The sequence below is a fragment of the Passer domesticus genome, chromosome 1, assembly GCF_036417665.1.
Source record: "Passer domesticus isolate bPasDom1 chromosome 1, bPasDom1.hap1, whole genome shotgun sequence".
Taxonomy (NCBI): Eukaryota; Metazoa; Chordata; class Aves; order Passeriformes; family Passeridae; genus Passer; species Passer domesticus.
Genome location: NC_087474.1, coordinates 102385565 through 102410929, shown reverse-complemented (window position 1 = coordinate 102410929; position 25365 = coordinate 102385565). Strand labels below are relative to the sequence as shown.

Sequence of the window (25365 nt, the reverse complement as noted above, 5' to 3'; positions counted from 1 at the left end):
CAATAGTTACCAATTGTCCAGCACTGAAACATTCACCAGTTTGTTATATGCTCCTTCAGCAAACTAAATAAGCTAAATAACTTAAACATACTTAAGACTGTACATATAGAACAAGATATCATTTGGTGTAAAATGCCCCAAGAGCACTGCCCTTAGCAGCACGATACTGTGGGATTTACACTAAGTGACAGTCTGGCATGAGAAGCATCTGAAGTATAATTAATCAAGACATGTAATAAAAATGTTTGACTTTTACATAGTGGAGAGACCTCCCTCTGCCAACAGAGAAACACTTTTTCATGTAAGAACAATGAAGTCCTGGTACTGGATACTGGCAGCTGTTCCATACACTCATGCTAGCAACAGAAAACATTTACTAGAACTAACTCTGTTCTCTGGAATTACTATATATTTTTATTTTCCTAATTTCATTTGCTTAGCTGTTTCATTCCTATTGTTGCTTTCCTCCCAAAAATTACAATCTTGCTGCTTTACTAAAATATTAAAGCAATTCTAAACCACTTTTACTTTTGAATTATTTTACATCAAAAGACTTCCAAAAATATGCACTTTTCAATAAAGTTCCAGTTCCTGGACTTATTATAATTCATATCTAAGCAAAACAAAGTCCAAATGTATGCTTCATGAATCTCCCCTACTCTTTTTCCTCAGAGCTTGCTAATGTTATGTTTCTATTCAAGCATTCCAGTTCATATATAGGATTTCCATGTAACAGGCCTGGGAAAAATGGTATGTGTTACATCCCCAAGACTGTATAACCTGTAAGCAATTCACAGGCAGCTGTCTCTTCTTCAGTTTACTAAAAAAAGGATACTGAATCAGTCTCTGGCCATGCTCTTCTAAGAGTTTTTGAAATGTAACAAACATAAAGAGGTCCAGACCTTCTGGATTTCACATGGAAATCTTCTTGGAGTGACCCACCTGAGCACAGCACATCATGAGCCTTTACAGCTTCAGTGCAAGCCACAAGTGCTGGCACTGCTTTGGAGGGTCTGAACTCCAATGCCACAGCACACCCCTCTTCAGCCCCCCATCCTCCCTGAAACCTCATCATGGGGCCCAGCTCCCTTCACCAAGGTCCCTCTGCCTTCCCCCATTCTCCTTTCTCTCCACCCTGCACCTTACTCCCATCTCATCCCACTCCTTCATGGTGCTCATGTTCTAAGCAGGTCCCACCATACCGCCAGTGATTCCTGAGGTAAACCAAGCACAGCCACACACCACTGTTTTGTATTCACTGTTTTGAGGGTTTTTTTATATTCTGCAGTCTTGTGTCCACCTCAGCCAGGTCACCAGCTTCTTGTGCTGAAAGCAGTATTGGTACAGGGCCCAGCACAACAACCCTCACTCGCAGTCAGCCTAGTGCAGTACAAACGTGTCTGCAATACAGGTGAATCAGTCTCTCCTTAAAGCATTTCAAAAAATCAGAGGAGTCCAAGAGAAGGGAAAAAAAAGGCAAAGAGAAGGGACAGCAGTGGCAGGAGATAAAGGAAATAGAATACACAAGTTGGCTTTCACTGGAAGCAGCATTCCAAGGCGATACATCCTCTCCTCTCCTCTCCTTGATGTCCTTCCTTGACACGGCCATGTTAGAAGCAGCATTCCTCTCCATTATTCCTATGTAACAGTCCTTTTCCTTTCTTTTTTCCTTTATTTTCTTTGTTTTCCCTTCCTAGATTAACTTTAACATTTACTTCCAGCCCAGACTGACACATGCATGCAAGAGGAAGTACCACCTGGATGGCACTTCCTCACTGGCTGGGCTATCTCAGGTCTGTGCTTTTACTCCATGCTTGCCAAGAACCAAGAGGTATTTAAATTCTTTTCACTTCCTCATCTTTCCACCTGCCAACAGCAGTCACAGCCTCAAAAATTGTTCTTTCTTCATTTCAGGACTGACATATAGCCTAATGTAACAAACCCAAACACCTTCGCTGCTAAAATCACCATGGCAATGAAGGGGCTCATGCCTTAAAAATACGAACCAGCAAATTACTTTCATATCTCTAAAACTACATTAGGTGAGAAGACAAAAGATTATAAAAACAGTGTTTTCCTTTCACTTTTATCAACACATATATAATCCCTCACTATTCTCTCAGTCCTATCTCTGGGGTTCTTCTCAGGGAAAAACAAAAGTAATTTTAAAAACCCAGCCAAAAACCTCAATTTGAGGAAGAGGTAAGCAACAATCTACACATGGTTCACACAGCTTTGGATGCAACTCGGTGAACATTCAGGTACAGTTTTGCAAGAGGCTTGAATGATAAATAAAAATGAAGAATCATCTGGGGCAGGAATACCTCAAAAACATTCAAAGTCTGGTCTCAGGGAAGCAAAAGTGCTCTGAGCCACCTCTTCTCACACAGCTGTCACACAAAGCACAAATACTTCATGAGTGATCTCTGCATGACAGGTATCACACAGTACACTATGTGTAGCTCTACAAAACTCATATTTACCCTCCCTCCAACCAGACGAAGCACACTTTGCAGTCAGCCCAGCAGCTGATAAACTGGGTTTGCAGCACTACACCCCAGTGCCTGAGATGTTACTGACAAAGGCAGTAGGGGCAAATTCCTGTTTAAAGGAGTGCCTGCCATAGAGCCTCTCAACCCCAATTCTTGCTCGTCTCCCAGTGAGCCCTGTCAATAATCCCTCTTCCAGCCCCTACACCTGCTGGCCCTAAGTGACCACAGAGGTGTCCTGCCAGCTTCCCTGCTGCAAGACCCCATGCGTCAACAGCACTCCTCAGATTATTAAGAATTAAATTCACAAAGGAATACTTTCAGCTGAGTCAAGGACAGAGCCTTCAATACTTGGCAGTCTCAAGGCCCTTCTCTGACACAGGATAACATAGCAATGCATGGAAGGGAAAAACAGAGAATAAATATAGGAAAGTAAAAAAAAAAAATAAACAACCCACCCAGCAGATATTGTATAACCTTTTGAGTAGCACAAGATTTTCCTGATTACGGCCTGAGTGAAAATAATGATGTAGAAATAATTTCAGGAACAGGAACTGAGAGCCCTGCTTGTCTGCCTCCACTGGGGATGAAGTCTATCCATGGGGCTGGTGCTCTATTCTTGATGGAAAATCTTCACCTGGAAAAGTAACTAAAAAAAGCTGCAGCAAAGGATAGCAAACTACAGCAGTTCTAGGACAAAATGTGCTTCAAGGCCACACCAGAACACCTCATTTTTGCAGGCACATACATGAGGGCAAATATGGCCTATATTCCATATTTGGAATTTCCAACAATACCTTAAGTTATTGTTCATAGGGGAGGGAAAAAAAACCCCTCTTGAATTACAGCAGAATCTGGAAAAGAATAAAATTAATATTACAGCTTGCTGGACAGAAGGACTCCAGTTCCTTAGAACACAATACCAGGGCAGTGCCAATAAACCTCCATACCAAAAAGATACAATTGGGAAACTTTAGTCCTGAACATTTACCTATGAGAACACCTTTTATACATAACAAAACAAATAAGTAAAAAAACCTTAAACTTTCTTTCAAATTAAAAAACTCTATAATTTGTAAAAAATGTTCCCTTTGTTGAGACATGATTTGAGTTAAATAACCTCTAGTAATAGGCAACATTTCTCTTGCACTGAAACATTTCTCATTAGCCAATTAAATACTTCATTAGCTCTTCAGCTGTGATGTTAGCAAATATAAAATGCAGCAGCCACCCTCCCAGCCCATCAATGCAAATATATCCCTTTTCCAAAACATGCCTTTATTCAGGCCCATCAGTTTGCTGCTTCTTTACAGTTAAAGCAAACAAGCATCAATTTGGTACCCAAAGAAGTGAGTTTCCAGTTGCTGGCATCAGTTAAGCCAGCAACTTTAATTCCTATTAAAGAGCAAAGTGCTGTGTGACTAACTCTCCCCTTTCGGTCCTGCAGCAAGAGCTCAAAGCCGGAGTTGAGGCAAGAACCAGAACAGACAAAGATATGAGACAACTCTTCCTGTTAGAAATAAAATATGGAGAGCATATAACAGTTTTCCTATTTGGACATCATACGAAGAAGTGTTGCAGTGTTTTTAGCCCATGTCCAGAGAGATGGTTTGCCATCACAGCAGTTCTGACTGCAGCACTGTACGTTACACTGGTGAAACATGGCAGCCCCATTTAACTCTAGACAAATCTGCAGTTTTATCACCACACCTTGTGTCAGCTGTACCAAAGTATCTCAGGTGGCAGCTACTGGAACTTGCACACAAAGTAGGCATGTACCCAAAAAGAAATTTAATTGTTCAAGAATCCAAGAGCACGTGGGAAAGCCAAATTCTGAGTCTTTTAAACATGCAAGTAATCACACAGCAAATATTTTAAGAATCTGTAGGAATCTAGCTCGTCACTAGACTTTCTGGAGTTGTTTTTTTACGGAAAGGTGAAAAAGCAAAAAAAAAAAAAGGTGTTCATGGATTAATCTGAATATATCCACCACTGCTTCAAAAGTTTATGAAAAACACAGTAATTCACATTTCTGGAAAATGTTGCTTTGTTGCTGTGTAGTGTGAAGCCAGGAGAAAAGGCAACATTATATAATATCTGAGAGAGCAAAGTAATTGAATAAACCCACTCTCTTCCACAATGGTGCAGATTACTTCATCCACGATGGTCTTGAAAATGAGTTTAACTCTATAGATAACTATGTTCTTTGTGACAAAAGGAATGAAAATGAGAGGAAACCGTTTTTGTTCACCAAACAGAAAACAAACAAAACAGCAGAAGGGCTAGTAAGGAAAGAATGGTTAATCTCACAGTTCTAAAAGGGTATTATAAACAAAGCATGGTGAACAACAAAAATAAAGGATTAAAAAAAAAGATATGAAAGTGCTTAATGGTGTTCTTTTAAATATTTACTTTGCTGCTATTTGGAGAATAATTTGTTCCATTTAGTAGCATTGGGCTCAAAGGACTGTTTTAATCCAGAGAGATTAATTATAGCCTTTGGAGTTATAAACACAATTTGGGAAGTGAAGCGGAGAAGAGGAGAGAGACTCCTCTCACGCTGGTGTTTTAACAAGTTTATGTGCTTTGGGGCTACGCTACACAGGCTACACTTGTACACTGCAGGCAGAACACTGCACAGCACACCCATGAATTGTGGAGAAACAGCCCCCAAGACATCCAGGGGGCTACCCTGAATATCCTACAGTGTTGCTATAGGCAACTAAAATACTTCTCAGGTGCCCTTCACCAAAATACAAGTTCACCGGCACATTACAAAAATGTCATCTCGCTTTTATTACCTGCCCCAGAAAGGAGCTGCCACACTGAGACAAGCAGTAGACACGGGGTCTCTAACACCTCTCACTCACATGCTTTCACGTGTTTCTCCCTCTGGTCATCCCTATGTCCCAGACCAGGAGACACGGGGACCAGCAACAATTACCAGGGCAAAGCTGGGACAGATCTTACCTAGCAAGGGATTGGCTGCTCCCTCCTCCGAGCTTTCCTCAGCCCCCTCCTCTCCCAAGCCAGAGGTGGCCGAGTCCTCCGGGGCGGATGCAGAGCCAGGAGTGCTGGGCCCGCTGACGGACCCCGAGTCCCCTTCCTCACTGCTGGAGCCGTAGCGGTCCGGCTGGGCGGCTGTCCCGCCCTCGCTGCAGCTCCTGCGCTCCTTGCGGTGCACCCGCGAGTGCAGCACCATTTGGTGGTAGGTGCGGAAGATCTTCCCGCACTCGAAGCACTCTGTGGACTTGTTCTGGGTGGCCCGCCGGCTCTGCCGCGAGGCAGGGCGATAGTCCAGATCCCCGGGGCCAAGCGGGCAGCTCTCCCCCGCCGGGACACTGCCGGTTTTCTCCAGGCGCCCACTGGTGCAGCTCTTCTTCTTGGGGTTGCTGGGTGAGTCCTGGTCTCGCTTGCGCTTCTCCTGGTTGACAAGGATATACTCCCTCTTATCCTTGTCGTAAGTCACGTCTGCATCTGCCAGGGCCTCATCCCATCCCACATACTTCACATACTCTGAGGGCTCCACTACTTTTCCTTTGGTGGCCAGCTGCCAAGCTTGGTAGCTACTGACCGGATCCAGCTCAGCTACTCTTTTCCCAGACTGTCCTCTCGTAACTCTATCCAGCCCTACAGATGGCCGTAGATTGAGACACTGCAAGAAAAACTGCTTGGTTACCGAGGAGCTCAGGCTCCCATCAGTCAAGCCCTCAGCTTTATCCCCGGTGCTGCCCGGCTGCACACGGTAGTGAACAGCATTATGCACTTTCAGGCTTTCCATATTTGTAAACAGATTTCCACACTTGGTGCAAACTTCATACAGAGATAGGCCGGTCACAATTGTCTCCTCTTGTATCACGTCATTGATAGTGGCAATCAGCTCCAAATCATTTTTTGGTTTGTTTTTGCTGCCAGACCTGGGGCCATGCGACTTCATGTGGTTTTTGAGAAACCAGGGCTCCTTGAATCTCCTGCCACAAATATGGCACCCATGATCAAATGACCCCCTGTGCTTTTTCATGTGAGCTTTCAGGAACCAGGTTTGACTAAAGGTCTGACCACAGACTTCGCAAGGGAACTCGCCCACATTCAGCTCACTCTTGCAGTTCTCGGTGTAGGTCTCCCCATTGGGGACCTGAGCTGTTATATGGTCTTTCTCTATGTGGTTTAACAGCGTCTCCTCCCTCAGGGTCATGTAGCTGCACAACCTGCACTTGAACGGTTTGTGGACCTGGTGCAGGTGCTGCTCCAGGTCCTTCTTCCTTTCGAATTTGTTTTTGCAGAAGGTGCACTGGTAAGAGGTCAGCTTGTCATCCTCCTCAGCTGGTGCCGTCTCTGTGACCTCCTTCTTGCTGCTTCTCAACAAGATCTTGCTGCTATCAACCGGAGTGGCACCGTTCAAGATCTTGTTGCAGGCAGACGTGCTTTTAGTGGGGCTGGTGCACCCGCCAAGGCCCTCTGAAACGCCCATCTCCCCCAGCTGTGCCTCTCCCATCTCTGCCTCGTGCCCCTGACTTAAAGTGCCTGTCCTGTGACTGCGGATGTGAATCTTCAGGTTGCCCTTTTGGGAAGCTCTGTGATCACAGTAAGGGCATTTGTAGGGCTTCTCACCTGTGTGCTTCCTCATGTGCTGTGACAGGGAGCTCTGAAAAGGGAAACTTTTACCGCAGATGCAACAGCTGTGGCACATGGTCTTGTCGGCATCCACGTCGTTCTTGCTTAGCTTGCCAGGGCTGGAGGATCTCCGTAACTCCATTTCTGCCTCTCTGCTACGATCCATCTGTGTTACTGCAACAGGAGGTAAGCGGGGCAGGAGGACAAAAGCATGTCGGGCAGCAGAGGAGGGCTGGACCGTGTTCTCAATCATACGGTTCTGCAGGGAGGTGTTCTATTGCTTCATTCTCAGGGTAACGTTTCTTTCAGCCACTCCGCAGAGCCCACAGCACCAATTTATTCCTGTGTGCTTTGTAAGCAGAAGGCATAGATCACCTGAAACAAGAACAAAATCATACAAATGTACAGATTCTTAAATATATTCAAACCTGTTCATGTTTTGAATTCCACAGCTTCCATCAGTCACTCTGCACTCAGAAGCACACCATATGACAATCTATTGCACCAAAAGGCAGTAGTTCCTCTTTTGTTGGTATTCTACACTTCAATGACAAGCATAATTACTAAATAAGTAAAATCCATAAAAGAGCAAATACTCATTTCCATACACTGACATCAGTGTCTTGAACAAAGTGTAAACTTTAAAAATATTTTTTGTTTTAAAACCAGGCAGAAGTGGCTAAAAATACACCTTAAATGAGGAAAACATTTCTTGTGGGGGTTATTACACTTTAAATCTGTGGCTTTACCATCATGTGTAATTTCATGTAAAATACTTACTTGCCAAAGATAAAAGGCTTTCCTAGAGACTTTAGTAAGTATCATATTGCTGCTGGCAACTGCCTTACTTTGTGTCTCAGACAGCTCGGCTGTGCTTGAAGTGGCAGGCACAGAAAGGCGCAAAGGCTGAGGACGCGCAGTACTTTGATTACAGAGCAAACAAGAATGCAGAGCCTGACAACGCACTCAAGAAAACTAGAAGTTATTTCCTGCTGGACAGTGAACTAAAAAGACCCTCCAAGTATAAATTTTAGTCTCAAACTAACAAAGCAAAGTGATAATGTAGCTATCAAATTACCTCAAATGTGAGTGATTTATGTCAACATGACACACAGGAAATGACACCACCACCCACCTCAATGAAACAGAATTTCAACCAGAAACAAACAAACAAAACAAGAAAAAACTCTGATTAACAGAGCAGACTAATAAAAGTTTAAACATTTTTTTATCTCTTCATGAATAAATGCAAGGGCCAGTATCTTAGTGCAAGATGAAACACACCAGCACCTTGTATACAGCAAAAAACAACAGTCATAATGCACATAGGCTGTTTCTTTTCCAATTACTACACTGTAAAACAAAATCTTCCCCTCCTCATATCCTCATTAAGGACTACAAACACCACATGACTAAGATCAAAGGACACAGCATTCTCTAATGAAGAGAACTGATCTATTGCCACATTAAGAAAACATCAGCTTCTTAAAATGTAGCTAAAAATATGCAGCGCACTAATGAGACCATGTATTCCCACATCCATCACTTGACATCTATGACTCAACAAAGAGCTACAGATCTACAGCTGAAAATTTTAAGATTTCTCACTATTCACCTCTTCAACAGTAAATAAGCAGTCTAACCACATCACCAGGAGGAGCTAAACAAAAAGCAAGACTGTCGCAATGCTCATCTCAGTTACAAGCTACAGAAGAATTTCATTACATTTAATTTAATCTAGCCCTCTTATTTGCTACAAGACATTAATTTCTGGGCTGGATTTTCTGCATATCTAGTATCCATTTAGCATGTTAGGGAGTTCTCAAACAGCATCAAACTCAAACTACCTTTCCCTCAGAGAACTGACAATAACATTTAAGGGATGAGTTACAAAAGCAATTTCATTTCTTGAATGAAGCAGTTTTTAATTATTAAAAAAAATAGGTATCTAAAATTCCGAAGTCCATATAAGCAGGAAGTTTACAAACTACAGAATCTGAACTAATCTTCGAAATTATTAATTTAAAATCAAACAAAGACAGCCTCAGAAGAAACTTCCTGGGTGAATAAAGGATGTCAGCCACACAAATTGCAGCTGCACCAGAAGATAAAAACACACCACACAGAAAGTGCAAGTTTATATTGCCCATCAGTGGAAGAAACAACTTAGAGTAACATCTTATTTATCTGACTCACAACCTAAAATTGCCAAGTAACAACCCATACTGTCTTATAATCAAAGATTTTACCTAGAAATCATTAAATCATAAAAAGAAACACCAGGTTGAACTATTCTATGCTCAATGCAAGCAACAGCTTCTTCTGAAATGTTCCACACCTTTCCAAAAAAAAAATATAAAGCTTTGGGAAGAAATTTTTTTCCATGTATTTTATACATTGTTTTCTGCATTCTTAACTTTCTACAGCTTATACCAGTAAGGATATTGCTTTTATTGGCAGGATGATTTTTAGACTAACAACTTTTTTTTATTATTTTTAAATTATTTTTAAATTATTTTAAAATTTTAACTCAACTTTGTGCAGTGTTTCCTGTCTGAAAGTTCAAAAGAGCTTTAAGAGCCAAGCTTAGACAAGAATGCTGGACACAGCAGTCCAAGCACATGTAGATCCAAAGCTTCAGAGTCCCTTTGTTTACTTGGCCACAGATTCCCTGGGCTTAGTTTTGACATATTTCACTTTAATTATTTATAGCATTTTCGTTAATGAAACTTAGTTATGAAAATGAGGCTATGAAGAAAGCATTACTTATAAGAAGGGTATTAGCCACTCACAGGAGATCCCTGTAGCCCTGTATTAAATTAGGCCTGAGGGGGAAAAATGTCAGACTTAAAAACTACTGGATAATTTTATACATCTAAAATACTTCATGGAAGTGTTACCATCTTCACAAAAATAATCTGAGAATTTTTTTCATCTTTATTAGTTAATCTTGCTCAATGCACTGCAATCTGTGACTTAGAAGTTGGAATAAAGCATTCCTAGATTTTAATTATTCGAATTCATGCACACGTACGACTCACAAAATTTCAGTCTGATATTCCACAGACAAACTTCTAGGGGGATGAAGGGTGTTCACCCAATCTGAGCTTCAGTACGTGAAGGTCAATTTTTGGCTTTGGTAAAATATACAAACAACTCACTTCTCCCTCCTCATATCATTTCAGTGGCTACTTAGAAGTAATTCTTCCAGAGGGGTCTCTCTGCAGAACAGCAAAGCTGGTTCATCGCAAAGTAGCAAATAAAATTACAACTTTGGAAAAAAGCTTCCATTTAGAAGACTGAACATAGAAAATACAGGAAAAAACACCTGTAAAGAATCCTAACAATAGAAAATAACATTCTGTCTTAGTAATTCTTACCTTGGGATTAAGTACTAAACATTAAAGATGGCATAATGGATGTAAGATAATGAGTAAATCAAACAACATGAGTTACTCTTTTGTGAGAAGTAAAATTTTGCCATAGTTATCTTTGTTTCTTTCAGCTGACTGTGATGCTAAAAAAGGTTGTATTTTGAAATAATTTCAAATTTTAAAGTATTCTGAAATAATTCTCTATCAGCACACCTCCAGCTACCCTCAGGCTACTGAAAGTGTTTCAGGTGACAACCAGCATCCCTTCACTGCTTTGGCTCAAACTCACCCCACAGTTCCATAGCACTGGCTCATCACACAGAATCCATAGCAGAGTCACACCCAGCCTGCAGATTCCTCCCAGACTGTCACAGCCCAGAAACCCCCACATGCCTCAGAGAGGCAAGCCATAAGAAAACACAAGTGAATGCAAACCATAAATTAATACATGGTCTTTAAAAATATTGTATATGTCTCAATGGCACTGCAGTCTATGCCAAATGCCATCCAGCTACTTGGGGGAGCTGTGATGCACTAAGGGGCATAGGAATTAGATTCAGTTAATTTTGTTGAACTAGGTTCATGTAAGAAGCAGCTGGCCGGTATCCATGAGGCATTTTCAGCCACTCTAAAATACACTTATCATCACTGTTTACACATGAGTTTGGTATATAAAGAAAGATGGAAGAGAAAAATGAACAAAGATCCAAAACCAGGAGGAGTGGTGTGCTGAGAAATAAATGCCTTTGCACAGCCAAATATTTTAGTTATAAGGTTTCTCCCCACACCATTGCCTCACTAGATTCTTTGATTTGACCCACTTGGGAACAAATAAAAACAAACTTTGTTTTATTCCCTGGTGCCCCCAAAGGGAAAACAAGCTTTCCTACACACTTAAAGCAAGTACTTGTCAGAATCTACTCTATTTCAAACATTTAGGTATCAAAACTTCTTTGGTTTTTAAAACTAACTTGGACTGAGCAGTTTCCTTTCAGAGAAAGCACATTTGACCAAAGTGACTTCTCTCACCACACAGCCCCAGCATCTTTTCCATCACCATCCATGGCTTTCCCAGTGAGGCTGTGGTAGCCTGTCCCTGCTGACAGCTCAGCAGGTACCCTGCTGCACTGTCTTCTGGAAAAACGTGAGAAGGTACCCTGCTCACCACTTCTGCAAGACCCTCATTTAGCCTTGCAGTGAAGCATGCCCAGAAGTACAGGGAAGGAGCACTTTGTGTAACATAGGAGCACTCTGAAATATATATTACTCTTCTCTTCATCCCACCCTCATACTCTGGAAGAGGACCAGGTATTGAGGACTGCCCACAGGTCCTCAAAGGGAAGACACAGCCTCCTAAGAACCTTTTGTGCCTCTTGGAAAACAATTAATAAAAAGAGAAATTGCAAATAAACAACACAGGAAAAACTGGGGGGGAGAATAAATTAAGACAAAAAGAATTCAAAAGATACCACACTGGAAAAGTAATTGCAAATTCCCTTCTTACATACAAATATGCTGTGCAGTGTAGACAGAGAAAAACATAGAAAATTATTCCTGTTTCAACATAGAACAAGCAAACTATGTATTCCTTTTCATTTTCTCCTCAATTAAATATTATTTTAAAAATCATATTGCATGAGCTATAGTGGCAAGAAGGGAAAACTCTTCAGCAATAAAGAAGAAGATACAATTTGGGAAGCTACACATAACTATTCAAACACCATGCTGTATATTTTAAAGCAAACTTTTTTCAGTCTGGGTGTATTTTAAGTCGCATCTGAAAGATAAATGTACTGGAGAAATAATCACTCTTCTAATCTCCAAGAGGTCTGAACATACACTGCAATCAGTCCACCATGTTCCTCTGCCAAGAGCAACAAAGACTTTAAACAAAAAAAAAAAAACACCCAAACCCCCCCCCCCCAAAAAAAAAACCAAAAAAAACCCAAAAAAAATAAACCTATGGGAGGCATGATCATGTTGAAAAATAATCTTACTGAAAAATTCCTTCTAGATGATGAAATTATAGCACATAGCATGTAAGTATCTAGTTGAATTTGAGGAAGTTGTGTTTTTGAAGAACAGCAGCATGGAGAGAGGCTCTCTGCTGATTTGAGAAGGCTCAGGTCACCTCAGAGCCAAACAGACTCTGCCACTTAGTGCAAAGATGCCAGACGAGAGCAAAGTGCAGGAAGAGAGGGGACAAAAGACAGAAAGTGGTACAGCTGCCCCACCAGCCCTGGAGCTCACTGAGCCACAGAGACCTTTCTCCCCATCCTTGTCTTCTCCCTAGGCTAGAGACTCTGTCCTCCACACACACCAGCCTTGCTCTACCTGCACGCCCTCCTCCTCCTCACTTTGTGAGGGGACATGGCTTCCTCTGAACAGCCACATCCCAAGGGGCTCATCAGTCCATCACTCTGATTAAAGGCTCAATCCTGCCATCCCTATCTACACACCAGTCCTACCCAAATGCCTCTCATACCCATATCACCAGACTATGGACTACAGACTACACCAGAGCGCAGAAGAATGAGCTTATCTTTAAACAGTAAGCCTGTAGCTGAATTTGCAGGAAATTCTGGCATTTTGCAGCCTACAAAGGTAAAGGCAGCATAGTTCTAAGTGGATTTTTTGAGAGGAACCCAAACTAACCCAGTAAAAACCTACCCAAAAATCCCAAGCTAGTTGCAGAAGACTGGCAAAGTTTCCAAATGTATTCAGTTATCAGAAGTAGCAATCTGGACAACAGACCTCCTGAAGTCTGTTAAAGCCTGCCAAAATTGACACTGAACTGAAAAATGAAAAGCTTCTGGAAAAACAAACAAGAAATTTCTATTAATCTATTTCCACTCAGGCTTTTAAAATCCTTTAAAACGTTTTTTGCAAAACGTTTTTTGTTTAATTATTTTCAACCACCCTTCCCTGCAGCTGGTGAAGCTCTTCCCATTTGCAAAGTTTGCTGTCTGAACCCTGAGATATTATTTTGAGCTTCTCCAAATACATCATGTGTTTTTGTGTCTTTCTCCCTCCATGAGCTAATGACATTTTGCAGCAGGCTTCCGAGCAGCAGCCAGGAAAGCAGAGACAGGCCTTTCCCAACTGGTGCCGCACCCTTAGCAGAGGAAGGAATCCATGAAATAAAGGTAAAAACACTAATGCTGAAAAAGCTGGAGGTACAAGTTTGCAACGAGGTGATCGCTTTCAAAATGAAGTCAGCAAAACCTCTGTAACCCAGATTTTTGTGTGGGTCCGCAGGAATCAGTTCAGGAGCCAAGCTGGGGGTGGGGGGGAAGTTTGTTTTCACACTGCTACAGGGTATGTTGAGAAACACAGAGCTGTCACCCACCCAGTACATACTTTGTGTTTTAGTGTACTGTGCGTGTTTGTCTTCTGAGAGACAAAGAAATGTACTTTACTAGTTACACTGTAGTATTCTAAGCAATGAATTGAAATGTATCATTAACATCCAGGACAAGCTTTATCTTGCTACCAAAACAAAGGGACCATTCTTTGAACAAATTGAGGGGGAAAATCCCATAATGACAATGAAGAGTTCCTCTCCCTAAAAACCGTGCTGCACAAGAGTAACAATTACGGGCTTATATTCTACAGACGGAGGTTGCGAATGGCTGCATGAAGCGATGCATTCACTATTGGGAGAGTAAGTACCATTGATGACAAGGCCTTGGGGCTTCTGCTGTTCGCAGACCAATCAATAATCCATTATGAACAAACTACATTTCCCCCTAATATGAAGAAATGAATAAAGGGAACCACTAACACTAGTACTTTCATGGAAAAAAGCCCAACAATGCAGAAATCACAAAATGCCATCACAAGACTTAAAACTATTGGTGATGTCTAACACTGACAGAACTATCTACAATAATCCTTTATCTTACAGCAGTTGCTGGAGACCATTACATTAAAAAAAATTAATTTAAAAAAGCTTATTTTAACAGCAAGACTTTTTTCAAGGCTACTTATTCTGGCTGCAGGACAAAACATAAAGCAACATTAATCTTTCAAGGCAAGAAGGAGAAAATGAACTAACTTCACGCAAACATCTACCAGCTTGCTTCAAACTATTTTCTAATGCAACGTAAATAAGAACTTCTAATTAGAAATAACTGTCCAAATGTGACTGGTCAACCATAACAAGACTTTATTGCAGCAGCTGCGCTACCATCCAGACACGAGGCCCTGAAACTGTTGTTCTCCCATTGTCATTGTCAGATGCTACAATACAATCGAGAGGATCCATTTAAATAGCACAACCACAGCAAACCTTTAGCATCCTGAGTCCAGTTTCTACCCAGACCTCTCAATACAGCACCAGAAGGCAGAAGATAAAAGCTCTCCTGAAAAATTACAGATAAATAAATTTTAAAAAAACCAAAAAGTTACTGATTTTTTTTTTTGATGGGTAAATTAGACCCAAAAGAAACACTGAGACTGATACTAGTAATGCAAAAGGCAGCCTATGTCCTTTTTTTGAAATGTAAAGACTTAGTAGTTAAAGTTGACCCTGCAGGGTGGGGGGCTAGTGGGAATGAATGCACAATGTGATTATTGATCAGCCCTAGAAAAGCCAAGAACTGCACCAGTGCAGATGTGATTTTTCTTTTCCTAGGGTCATTACTGATATATATTGGCAAGTCAAAAGCTCTTATTTTGACATGCTGTAACAGTATCATTAATTCTGGAAATAAGCATAAACTTAGGTTCAAAAAAAAAAAAAACCACAAAACAAAAAAACCCCCACACCTTAAAACCCCAATGACAACAACAAAAAAACCCTCAATTTTACTTCAGCATAACAGTAATGCTATTTGGCCACACCCACCAAGGGAGTTACTTTAGTGACTTATTATTCCCAAAACCTAACATTTAAAAGTTCAAGAAACATTTACAGTTCTGACAGTTTCAAATAAAAAAGTAAGTCAGTTACAAGCAAAGTCACCTCAATCCTGTGTATTACCTCCTTATTCAAATCGATGGCATTGATGCTGTCTATTCATGCATGTCTATGGAGATGCATATATACATGGGCAGCACAGTATTTTCCCAGCATCCAACAGTGCTTTTATATTTAATGATCTTGTTAGGGTTTCCACTGTAGACCAATTTACACAGAGTTGTAACATGGCCATTTTAATCTTCAGTGTGGGGGCTGATCTCAAACTGTATGGGTGGGGTATTTTTCTGTTAATATGCTCTGTTCCAGGCTCAGCTTCTATCTTACAACACCAAAAAAATTTAAAAGTACCTATTTTTATTTGCAGTGTCATGACAAGGACATCATTAGGTTTTTTGCAATTTTTACATTATCTGTATAGAAGAACAGAGACTGGATCATCAGCTGGCAGAAAACGCAGGAGTGCAGTACATGGCACACACAGACACACTCCCACCCCTTCTTGCCGCTTCTTTCATTTGCCCCATCAATGCAAGCTACACACAAACCACATCCTCAGTTGCTGTAAGTGCACACAATGCCATGAAATCAATTTGTATCAATTCAGAAGCTGCACCGCTAACTAAAACTGGAATGCCTTTGTGCTGTGTACATCAAGATCTGAATGCAAGAAAAACACCACCATAACTGAAGGTAAATATTTTGAATTGTTGATTTCCTACCCAGCAAAAGATACACGATGCAACCTTGCCCTAAGTGCCCACCCAAATTCCACTGTCACAACTAACAACTGCACCAGTAAGGAACAAACTTCAGCGCTTTAGTAGATTCATGCAGCGCTCTAACCTGTCCAGAGCAGACCTCAAATGCAAAAAGCTGTATCCTTAATACCAAACAAGTTTACTAGCTACAGACATGTGTTCACCAGATCAGTGGAAGGCAAATATTATTTCAATGGGCCATTGCTGCAAGATAAGCTGTGTGAAGAATTAAGAAATTCAAGGTAATAAATTAATTTCACTTATACCTAATATATCCTACTGCTCAAACTGCAACAGTAAAATCATTACCTTATAAATAGAAGCGTTGCCAAGCGTTAACCTCTTAACAGACTGAGAATTGCAGCACTGTGCTTTGATTAACTACTAATGTCTTACTGTAACAAAAAATATTTCTGAAGTAACACCACCAATTTGTTTGCTTACTTCTTCCCCCTCCACAGTATTATAAAGGAATTATCAAGCAGTGAAAAAAAGCAAAAAGAGTGCATTGAAAAAAAAAAAATTTGCGGGGAGGTGAGAAGGAGTGGGGCAGAAAGGGCAGAGGGGAAAGGGAGAGGAACTGTACCCTGAAATACAATAATGAATAATCATATGCAATAAACCATAAAAGCAGTCTGTTAAACATTACCTTCTGAGATAGCACAGAGAAACAACACAAAATTCACAAAACACACAGCTGGCAAAACCTCATTTGCAGATATTGGGCTACTTTTTTTTTTTCTTTGTGTGTGTAAAGATATGTATGGGTATGTGTGTGTATATATAAAGTATTTCACTGTAAGCTCTTGTAAAGCACAAACAGCATGGACAAGCGCTATTTTAGGAAGCTCTTTTAAACTTCTTAAGAACTTAAGCAGGTAATTCATTAAGACTTTCAATCATAGTTTTTCCATTCTCTGCAACATTTCTGAATGTCTAGCATGCACACTATGCCCAGACCTGGACAAAGACACTGCACTTCCGAGACCCTCACCACCCAAGCTGAAGGTTGCCCTACAGCAGCTGAGACTCCGGACCTACTGTGCTGCTTAAATCACACACACCTTTGGCTCCATGACACCACCAGTCCCAAACCGGCAGAGGACAGCTTGTGGACAGCCAGTGCCTTAGAAACACCTTCATTTCACTTTCTTTACACTGAAGTACACAGTACCCCTGAAGATCAGTCCATCTACAAGTGCAATTTGTGATTATGAGTTTATCTTACACATAAGACGGATGACCGCTAGCAGTTTAAAAGAAGGATCAAAAGTTCCTCAATTTGCCAGTAGTTTTAAAGATGAGATGTCAGCTATTGCTTCATTACTCCAACAGTTCATTTTAGAGTTTTCTGCAGTTATCATCATTAAAAGCCATTTCCATTTATCCATTTATCACACATGCAGTAAATTCAACTTCGAAATACACTGAATCTTATACTGGCCTGTTCCTGCCAGCACAGAAAAGCAAACATGCATAGCCAGTACAATAGAAGTGTCATAGCCATAAAACATGAGTTAATTTGCACAGTGAAGTAACTACTTTTCTCCTCTTTTCATTGATTTACTTTTTAAACACAAAGGGAAGAAAATAATAGTCTGGTATCTCAAATTAATACAAAGCACAAGATAACTTTTTCTGGATTTCAAACCTTCCAGTCAGGAGAAAAGAAACTAAACATGAAATCACATCTTTCAGCTGTCTGTTGATCTGGCTTATTTTGGTATGAAGTGCTGAACTATCTCTGTGGAACATCGCTGCAGTGTATCACCTAAAAGAGACAAACATCCCATCCACTCCTTATAAATACAATTTCAAAACATATTTTACCAGCCCTGACAACTCTGCTCTTATAAGAGCACAATGAAAAGCACGCTTCAGGATTTGGCAGGTCAGGACATTGTGGAATCACAAGATGAACCCCGATAACTCTGTTCAGAACTACTCCGTACATGTACTTCTCCTCTCCTTGCAATTTAATCAAAGACTTGGAACCTTTGGGCCAGTCCTTCACCTGCAGCGTACAAGGCACTTTCCCAGAACTCCGAAGATAGACAGAAATTTACCCAAATGCAGAAAATGATTCTGTGTTAGATCATCTGTGAAAAAGAAAGGCCTGGGTGGACATCTCCAAAACCATTCCTGAGCTCACTGCTCACCTTTAGTACAGGAAGGTAGAGTTAAGGGCATTAAAAAAGGAAAGGAACAAACCCCACCCTTACTTAGATACTCTGGTGACAGCCTCAACATGCAAATGCTGAGCAACTACTTCAAAACAAATGAAAACCTCTGAAATTATCACTCACAGGATAGCAAGCAAGCAAGCCTGCAAGGAAGAAAGGTCTGATGGCACAGGCTGTTGCTGGTTTATTTATTTTTCCATATGCTACAACTATAACTTGCAAGACAAATCTATCAACTGGTAAGAAAAACATGAATTACATACACCAAGAACACCAATCTTTTTGCATCACAAAATATTAGTTAGACTTTATTACTGCTTTCAGAAAATGAGTGTATGCATACCACATGCACAGACCAGCATCGTCTCCTCTCACCACTCTTCACAACAGAGACCTCAATATGCCAACATTGCCACGTGTGTCACTGCTCTTTCCACCACAGCCCAGGTCCCTGCCCATCCCACACCACTTCTGTGGCACTGCTGCCCTCTGACCTGGCTCCACCCCACCACTGTCACCACCATGCCTGCTACCCCCAGCTATCACACACCCTGCCTGCCTGTCACATTCCCCCTGGACCACCTGAGGTCAGCTGCCAGGCTCACACTCCCTTCCCGGCCACCGCCATCCCGCAGATGTACTTTAAAAGCCAAGTCTTTTCCCCACTCTTCTCCATCTGTCTGCCTGCCCTCCAGCCCTTTCTCAGCTGTCCCCAACACTTCTGCTTTTTCCAGGAGCACTTTCACTTCCTTGTGTCTCCCAAACCTGTTTGAGCCCTTCATGACTAATTCTTCCATTTGGGCTCTCCCTCATTAGTACAGCCTCAGTCTCTGCTCACTGGCTTGTTTGCCAGGACATTCCAGCACACTCTCACATGGCTCCTCCTTGCCCCTTCTGTCCTCTTCCCCAGAAGATGCCCACTCTTCAGGCTTTTATATCCTCAGTTACAACAGGGGTATCTCCAGCCTGCAAGCCTGTAACTTGTCCCACTCTGTTCAGTAACTGCTGCTGTCCCAAAAACCAAAGGATGCCAACACCCAAATGCCTTGCATGTGAGGTTCAAGCACCATTCTTCTTCTTCAAGGACCTACAAAGTTCCACCCTACTCTCTTTTGTGTGGGCAGTGACTCACCCTCCCTAATACAGCTTTTATATCTGTTTCCCACTTATGACCTTGTGTTCTGACACTGCATTTAGAACTGGTTTTTCATTATATTTTCATTCATTCTTAAATTATATTTTCCACAAATGACTCAAAATCATTTTCTAAAATTAAATCCATCACTCTGTTTTGTATGGCTTTTTCCCCCTAATGCATAATACGTGTACTACATATTGCTATGTTCTAATTGGTATGTATATTCCTCAAGGCAGGAATTTGAGATCTTTTGTATGTGCTCTTTTATGTACTTTTAAACAGTGCCAAATGTTCCAACTTCAAATAATTTCTAAGAGCAAATTATCATTATAAAGTCAAGATTCACCTTTTCAAAGAGTCAAAGTCCCTCTTTTCATCAGAGGTACAGAGAGAAGTTGAGAAATAGCTTCTTTCCCATGAGCTCCAAAAGTAAACTAACCCTTCTTCTGCCTACCCAGAGTTCATCTCCTAAGTTAACCAAAAGGACCATCAAATAAACGGTAAAGGTAAGCTAGTAAAGAAGCTAACAAGGCATACATCACATCACTGACCTCTAGCCTGTCTGCCTATTTGAAACATACACTTCCAGCCAATGTATTTACATTTAATAACAAACACAAAGCATAATGACAAATAGAATTCAAGTGCTGCACTTCTCTCTCAATTTCTTCATAAGCAACTGGAGAAAAAGTAGGCTATGCAGAACAGCAAATTAAAGGGTTAGATCCTTAGGGGTGATGCTCACTTCAGTGACATATTCTTCTTACAGGAGTTAGTCTCTTTCTACACCTGGGACTTTAAGTATGATTTGAAAGCTTTTCAAACTCACTTTCCTCCAGCATGAGCATGCTGCTTTATATCACACATTTTCCCATTCTGCAAATAGAAATATACTCCTCCACCCCTCAGGGCAATGCTGAAGCAAGTAGATTTTCCACCAGAGAAGCACAACATCACTGTGACTCTAACTCCAAGAGCAGAATCTGAGCCACACTGCTAAATCCTTAAACCTGTTACACAACAAATAAGCATGGATTACAGCATGGCTGGTTCATTATGGGATGTTTTGTGATGCTATTCCTAACACATAAACGCCATTTGTCTTGGCCACATACATAAAGACCATTCTCCTATTTTAGGTTATCCATCTTTACCATCGCTTTCACTGCTCTGCATCTCACCCATTTATTACTCATTTACTTCCTATTTAATACATTTCTACACTGTAGACAGTGTTAAATAATCATGATGTAACAGCACAGTATTATATTTGCTCTATATATAAATAACTGCTACAATACACTTACCTGACATTTCTTACTACCAAAACAAACCATTTATAACTATATATTACCTTTAGTACTCCATGGCTACTCTACTTGCAGCACTAAACAAAGCACAGAAATAAAAAGAAGCAATCTACACCAGGGAGGTTTATATTTCAGTAGAAACAGCAAGCATAAGTTGCAGAAAATGCCTGACTAAAACCACATTTTTAGGCAGGTGTAATCTAATTTTGGCAGGTTTACAAGAGTCAGCTACAATATTTGCTAATACTTTAGAGGATCTGGGATTTTATTTTTTTAACAGTTTTAGATAAGCACACCTGTATTCACTTCCTTTAGTAATGGGTACATTTACCAAAGCTACTGTTTATAATCTGAAGACATGATTCTCACAAGTAAAAACTTGCCATATATGTAAGAAACAAACAGCCTCAATTTGACCAACAGTAAAAAACCACAATCTTGAAAGAAAAACACACACGTTATTACTACTCTGTATGGGGTCAAAAGTACACCACCTTATCTATAAGCAAGTATTTTGTAAAAATAAGGAAACTTTTTCCTTAAACCCTTGTATCAGGTTTGTATTCAAACAGGATAACTCTTTTCAAGATCACAACTCTAAAAATATAGGTTTACAACTAAAAGTATTGTCCTTCCTTCTGTTACACTTCTTTTTTCACAGGCTTTCAAGTATCCCTTGAACTTGATTAATTCAAGCATGATTCATTCAACTAACATTTAAAATCAAGGTGTTAATTAAATACAATATCCAAAACTAGGCATGGATAAAACTTGCAAAGAAAGCACAATAAAAACGGATATTATAGTACTGCCAACTCAGAGCACTAAACCTCATGGGTCAAGTGCTCAAATATCATGGTACATCTATCATCTTTGGTGAGGTTTTTGACCAAAGCTTGGCTGTGGATTCTCTTGTTTGTCTTTTAAGCTTTTATAGTACACTCAGTCATATCTCAAGCTTCTTCCAATAACCATGAAGTCAAGGAACTTTCTGTTCCCATAGGCTTACATCTTCTCTTTCGGAACCACTGCAGAAAAAGGGGCTTTGGGCTGCCTTCTCCACTGACAAAACTCTAAGTGGGAAAACCATAACTGAAGCAAACAGATGTGGTATTCTTTTGCTCTGCTGCTTCAATCATAAAATACTCCTCAGAAGGTTACAACAGCTTACCTACAAACATCTAATACAGGGGGCCAGAACAATCCTATTTGCATTCAGTGGATGGATGGTCAAATGCACAGAGCATACATAGCCTCCACTTACTCGATGGGATTTAGAGGTAAGCAAAAAATTAAGGCAAAGAAAGATCTTCTGCCAGAATGTTTTCAGTATTACCCTGAATATAAGTAGAATACATGGTGACAACACCACTGTAAGACAAGACAGCTCTGAAGGAGTTGACAAACCCCACTGTGTCTCACTGGGTTGGTCATTTGAAAAACTGTGTCTGTCTTGGGTACAGCTAAAGGCAGTTACAGCATCTGCTAACACTGAAACCAGTAAGAGCCAAATTCTTAGGTATCCCGTAAAGGAGAAGTCAACAGACCAACCCTCTGAGACATAGCGATAATGCTGGAAAATGAAGTCCAGAATAGCCTCTGTTCCATCACTTATTCTCTAGCGTATTATCAACTTGGAACTTGTGAAAACAATGTTCCTTCATGTGCTTCAGGTAATAAACCAGAGGTGCAAAGGGTGGTCTCATGCTGCTACCTAGATGACTGGACCAAGAGAAGCTGGTCCAGCCTCTGAAGTGGTGTTTGGCCATCTATTGGCCCCGTCTGGTCAACATGGTACCTCTTGCACGAGGCAACTGCTCTTTGGGAACCCCATTATGACAGCTGGATACAGCTCATTTCATCAAAAAGTTTCTCTCCTCTTGGGGCTTGCAGAAAGACTGCCACCAAACAAGAGCTTACACCCACTCAAGACTTTGGTTACGAACTGAGGGTCAAATTCTAACCTGAATCAGATAAGTGTCCCTCCTGATGTACTGCAATGACACTCACTGCACACTTATATCCATCCAAAAAAGGAGACACCAGCCCTTCAGTTTTTGTTTTGAAGTCCAAGGCTGACATTTACCTTCGTTATACATTTAGAATTACTTCCTTTTGCACTGGAATTCTTTTTAAACCTTGCCTGAGCCTATGAGGTGCACATCAGCTGGAAACCAAGATACCAAAAATTTAAGTTCCCAGTTTGCTTAGCACACCTCACCACTATCTAATCAATTCACATAAGGCTTAATACTTGCAAATGGACAAACTCCAAAAAGAAAAGCCCATCCAGACTAAGAAACCAAAAATACTCATATATGACCTCTAGCTTAGTCACTGAACCGCAAACTGGTCAAACTGGGAAAGTACCCCAAGAGGCTTCTGATGCTCCAAGCACTGTCAGAGGAAAGGTAAGGGAAGGAGCACATGAATCTTCAGCCTGCCCCAGTTCAGACCCTCTTACGTTCCCATGACTATTAGTAACAAATCCAAAGGCATCTGCTGCTGTACAAAAAAGGGTGAAAGCCTGCCCACACTGTGATCTTACAGCCTAGCCACCTCCAGTCCAAGGTGGGGAGTCACTTTAATGTGGCCACAGAATTTCAGGGCTAGGCTTATCTTTCACAGCAAGCTGCAAAACAGCTGGCACTGCAGCCACCCAGAGCACAGCCACCACCTCTGGCACAGCAGCAGGAATACTCCTTGGCAAGGTAAAGAGGACTCCCTTCCCTGCCTTTTTATGAACATATGCGGGAGGTCAACAGTGTCCAAAAGAGCTGACAACACAACTTTCAAACCGGGAAGCCAAATAGTGCTGATTCCCTGGAACAAAAAAAAACAAACAACAAAGCTCTGAAAACATGCACATTTCCCACTCTGCTACCTATTCTGTTTGTGTGTCACTACTTCCATCTGCACAGGCTGTCAGGAACACAGACACCTCCCTTACTGCAAACCAGACACTGCCACAGCTGCCTACAAGAGGCTTCGGAGACATCCTCCTTGTGCCTCCAACAAATGAACCTGAGTGACCAACTCACAGCAATTATCTTGCAGCCAAAGGGAAGGAACAAAAATCAAGTTAATAAACTTTGGTAACTAATGACAGGGATTTTTTAAATCTTAAACAATGATATTTTTAAAATGTCAGCAAGATTTAAAGGGCATTCAGTACACAGATTTTTTGAGTAAAGGGCATGCAACTATGAAGGGAGGATGTTATCAGTGTATTTGCAAATACACCAAACTTCACAGCTCTCACTGCAAAACCACTAGTTTCTCTGTTTGAAATAGTGAAACTCATCTGTAGAATTTCTGCAGCTAACAAGCATTAGATTTCACTTTCCAGCAACAATACAGCCATCATATTACAAATACCATCAAATAAAATTTTAATTATTTTCTAAGAGTCAGTTGGTAGCTATTAATAAAGACAAACTGGTAGGGAAAGCCAGCCAAAAGGAAGTAAAGACCAGATGTGTACCAGTATAGCAAGGTCTAACTTTACTGAATAACAACTTTAAAACAATAAAAAGATTTGGACTCACCTATTATCAACCTTCATCCCAACATTTATTTTAAAGTATTTCTCCTAACCCAGAATCTATATAAGCTCTTGACCAAAGTAGTTTAGAAATCATGAAATATATGTTAGTATCTAAATAAGAGAAAGAGCAGTAATTTTACAGGCTTTCACATTTAAATCTCAAATTCTTTTGAGTAACTTCCATTAATCTCTCTTTACAGCTTTTTCAGAGTTCATAATGCTTCCTGCAGCTTGAAATAAAACAAACTGCAGAGATGTCAGAAAGCTATAGATGCACACTTTAATTACCCTATATTAATAATGTTTGTCATCTACATTAACATTGTAAACGAAAACAACACATGCAGATCCAGAGATGTGCTTGCGAGAGTTTGTACCCTGGGCCACCACGCCTGTGCGGCAGCAGCTAATTACGGGGGTGAGCTATGCCAATATGGAGCTCGCGCTTGTGTTGCAAAAAAGAGCAATTCCTAGCCCAGCTTAGGTTTAACTGCACAGCGTGGGGCTTGGGGAAAAGAGCCACATTTTGTACTGATATTATTAGAGTGGTATTTTGCACAAAACTGAGAAGTATGTTTCCGTATACATCAAATAAACCAAAAGCGCAACTGAAACGACACCTCATGCTGCATTTCCTTATCAGGGATCTGCAACCCAAAATATTTAAACTACTCTGATAACCCTCTGACAGGAACATACTAAACTCCAAGGCATAAAAACACAACGTATCTTAGCACAGCACAGAAATATCAAATTTAAAAGCTATTTCATTTGTAAATGCATCATTATTAGAAGAATGCTTATTGCTTCACTGGTTCATATTCCCAAGTCTCTGGCCTGTTGAGCAAGTATGTGAAACAACATCTATGTATTTTATAATTAAGTTATCTCCACATTATTGGTCTTGTTCTGCACTGATGAAAGCACTAAAGGAAGAAATGCAGCTGCTGAGCACCAAAGTTGCTCCTCATTTAAAGTACCTTACAGAACAAAGGCTGAAGTCAAAAGTTGGTCACATTCATTCAGCA

The 25365-nt window shown here is 40.7% G+C and overlaps 1 protein-coding gene across 6 annotated transcripts in view; it reads right to left on the bottom strand.

Annotated features, from left to right (window-relative positions):
* Positions 1 to 25365, bottom strand: part of ZNF516 (zinc finger protein 516) — a 101818-nt gene that overhangs the window by 51999 nt on the left and 24454 nt on the right. For 5 of the 6 annotated variants that reach the window (XM_064431873.1, XM_064431866.1, XM_064431868.1 and 2 more), the window contains exon 2: positions 5460 to 7478. In XM_064431873.1, the coding sequence (XP_064287943.1) occupies positions 5460 to 7356 (1897 nt within the window). In that variant the 5' untranslated portion in view covers positions 7357 to 7478. Of the gene's footprint in view, positions 1 to 5459; positions 7479 to 20309; positions 20418 to 25365 lie in introns of those variants that run through there. The other variant, XM_064431870.1, reaches the window with a different exon arrangement.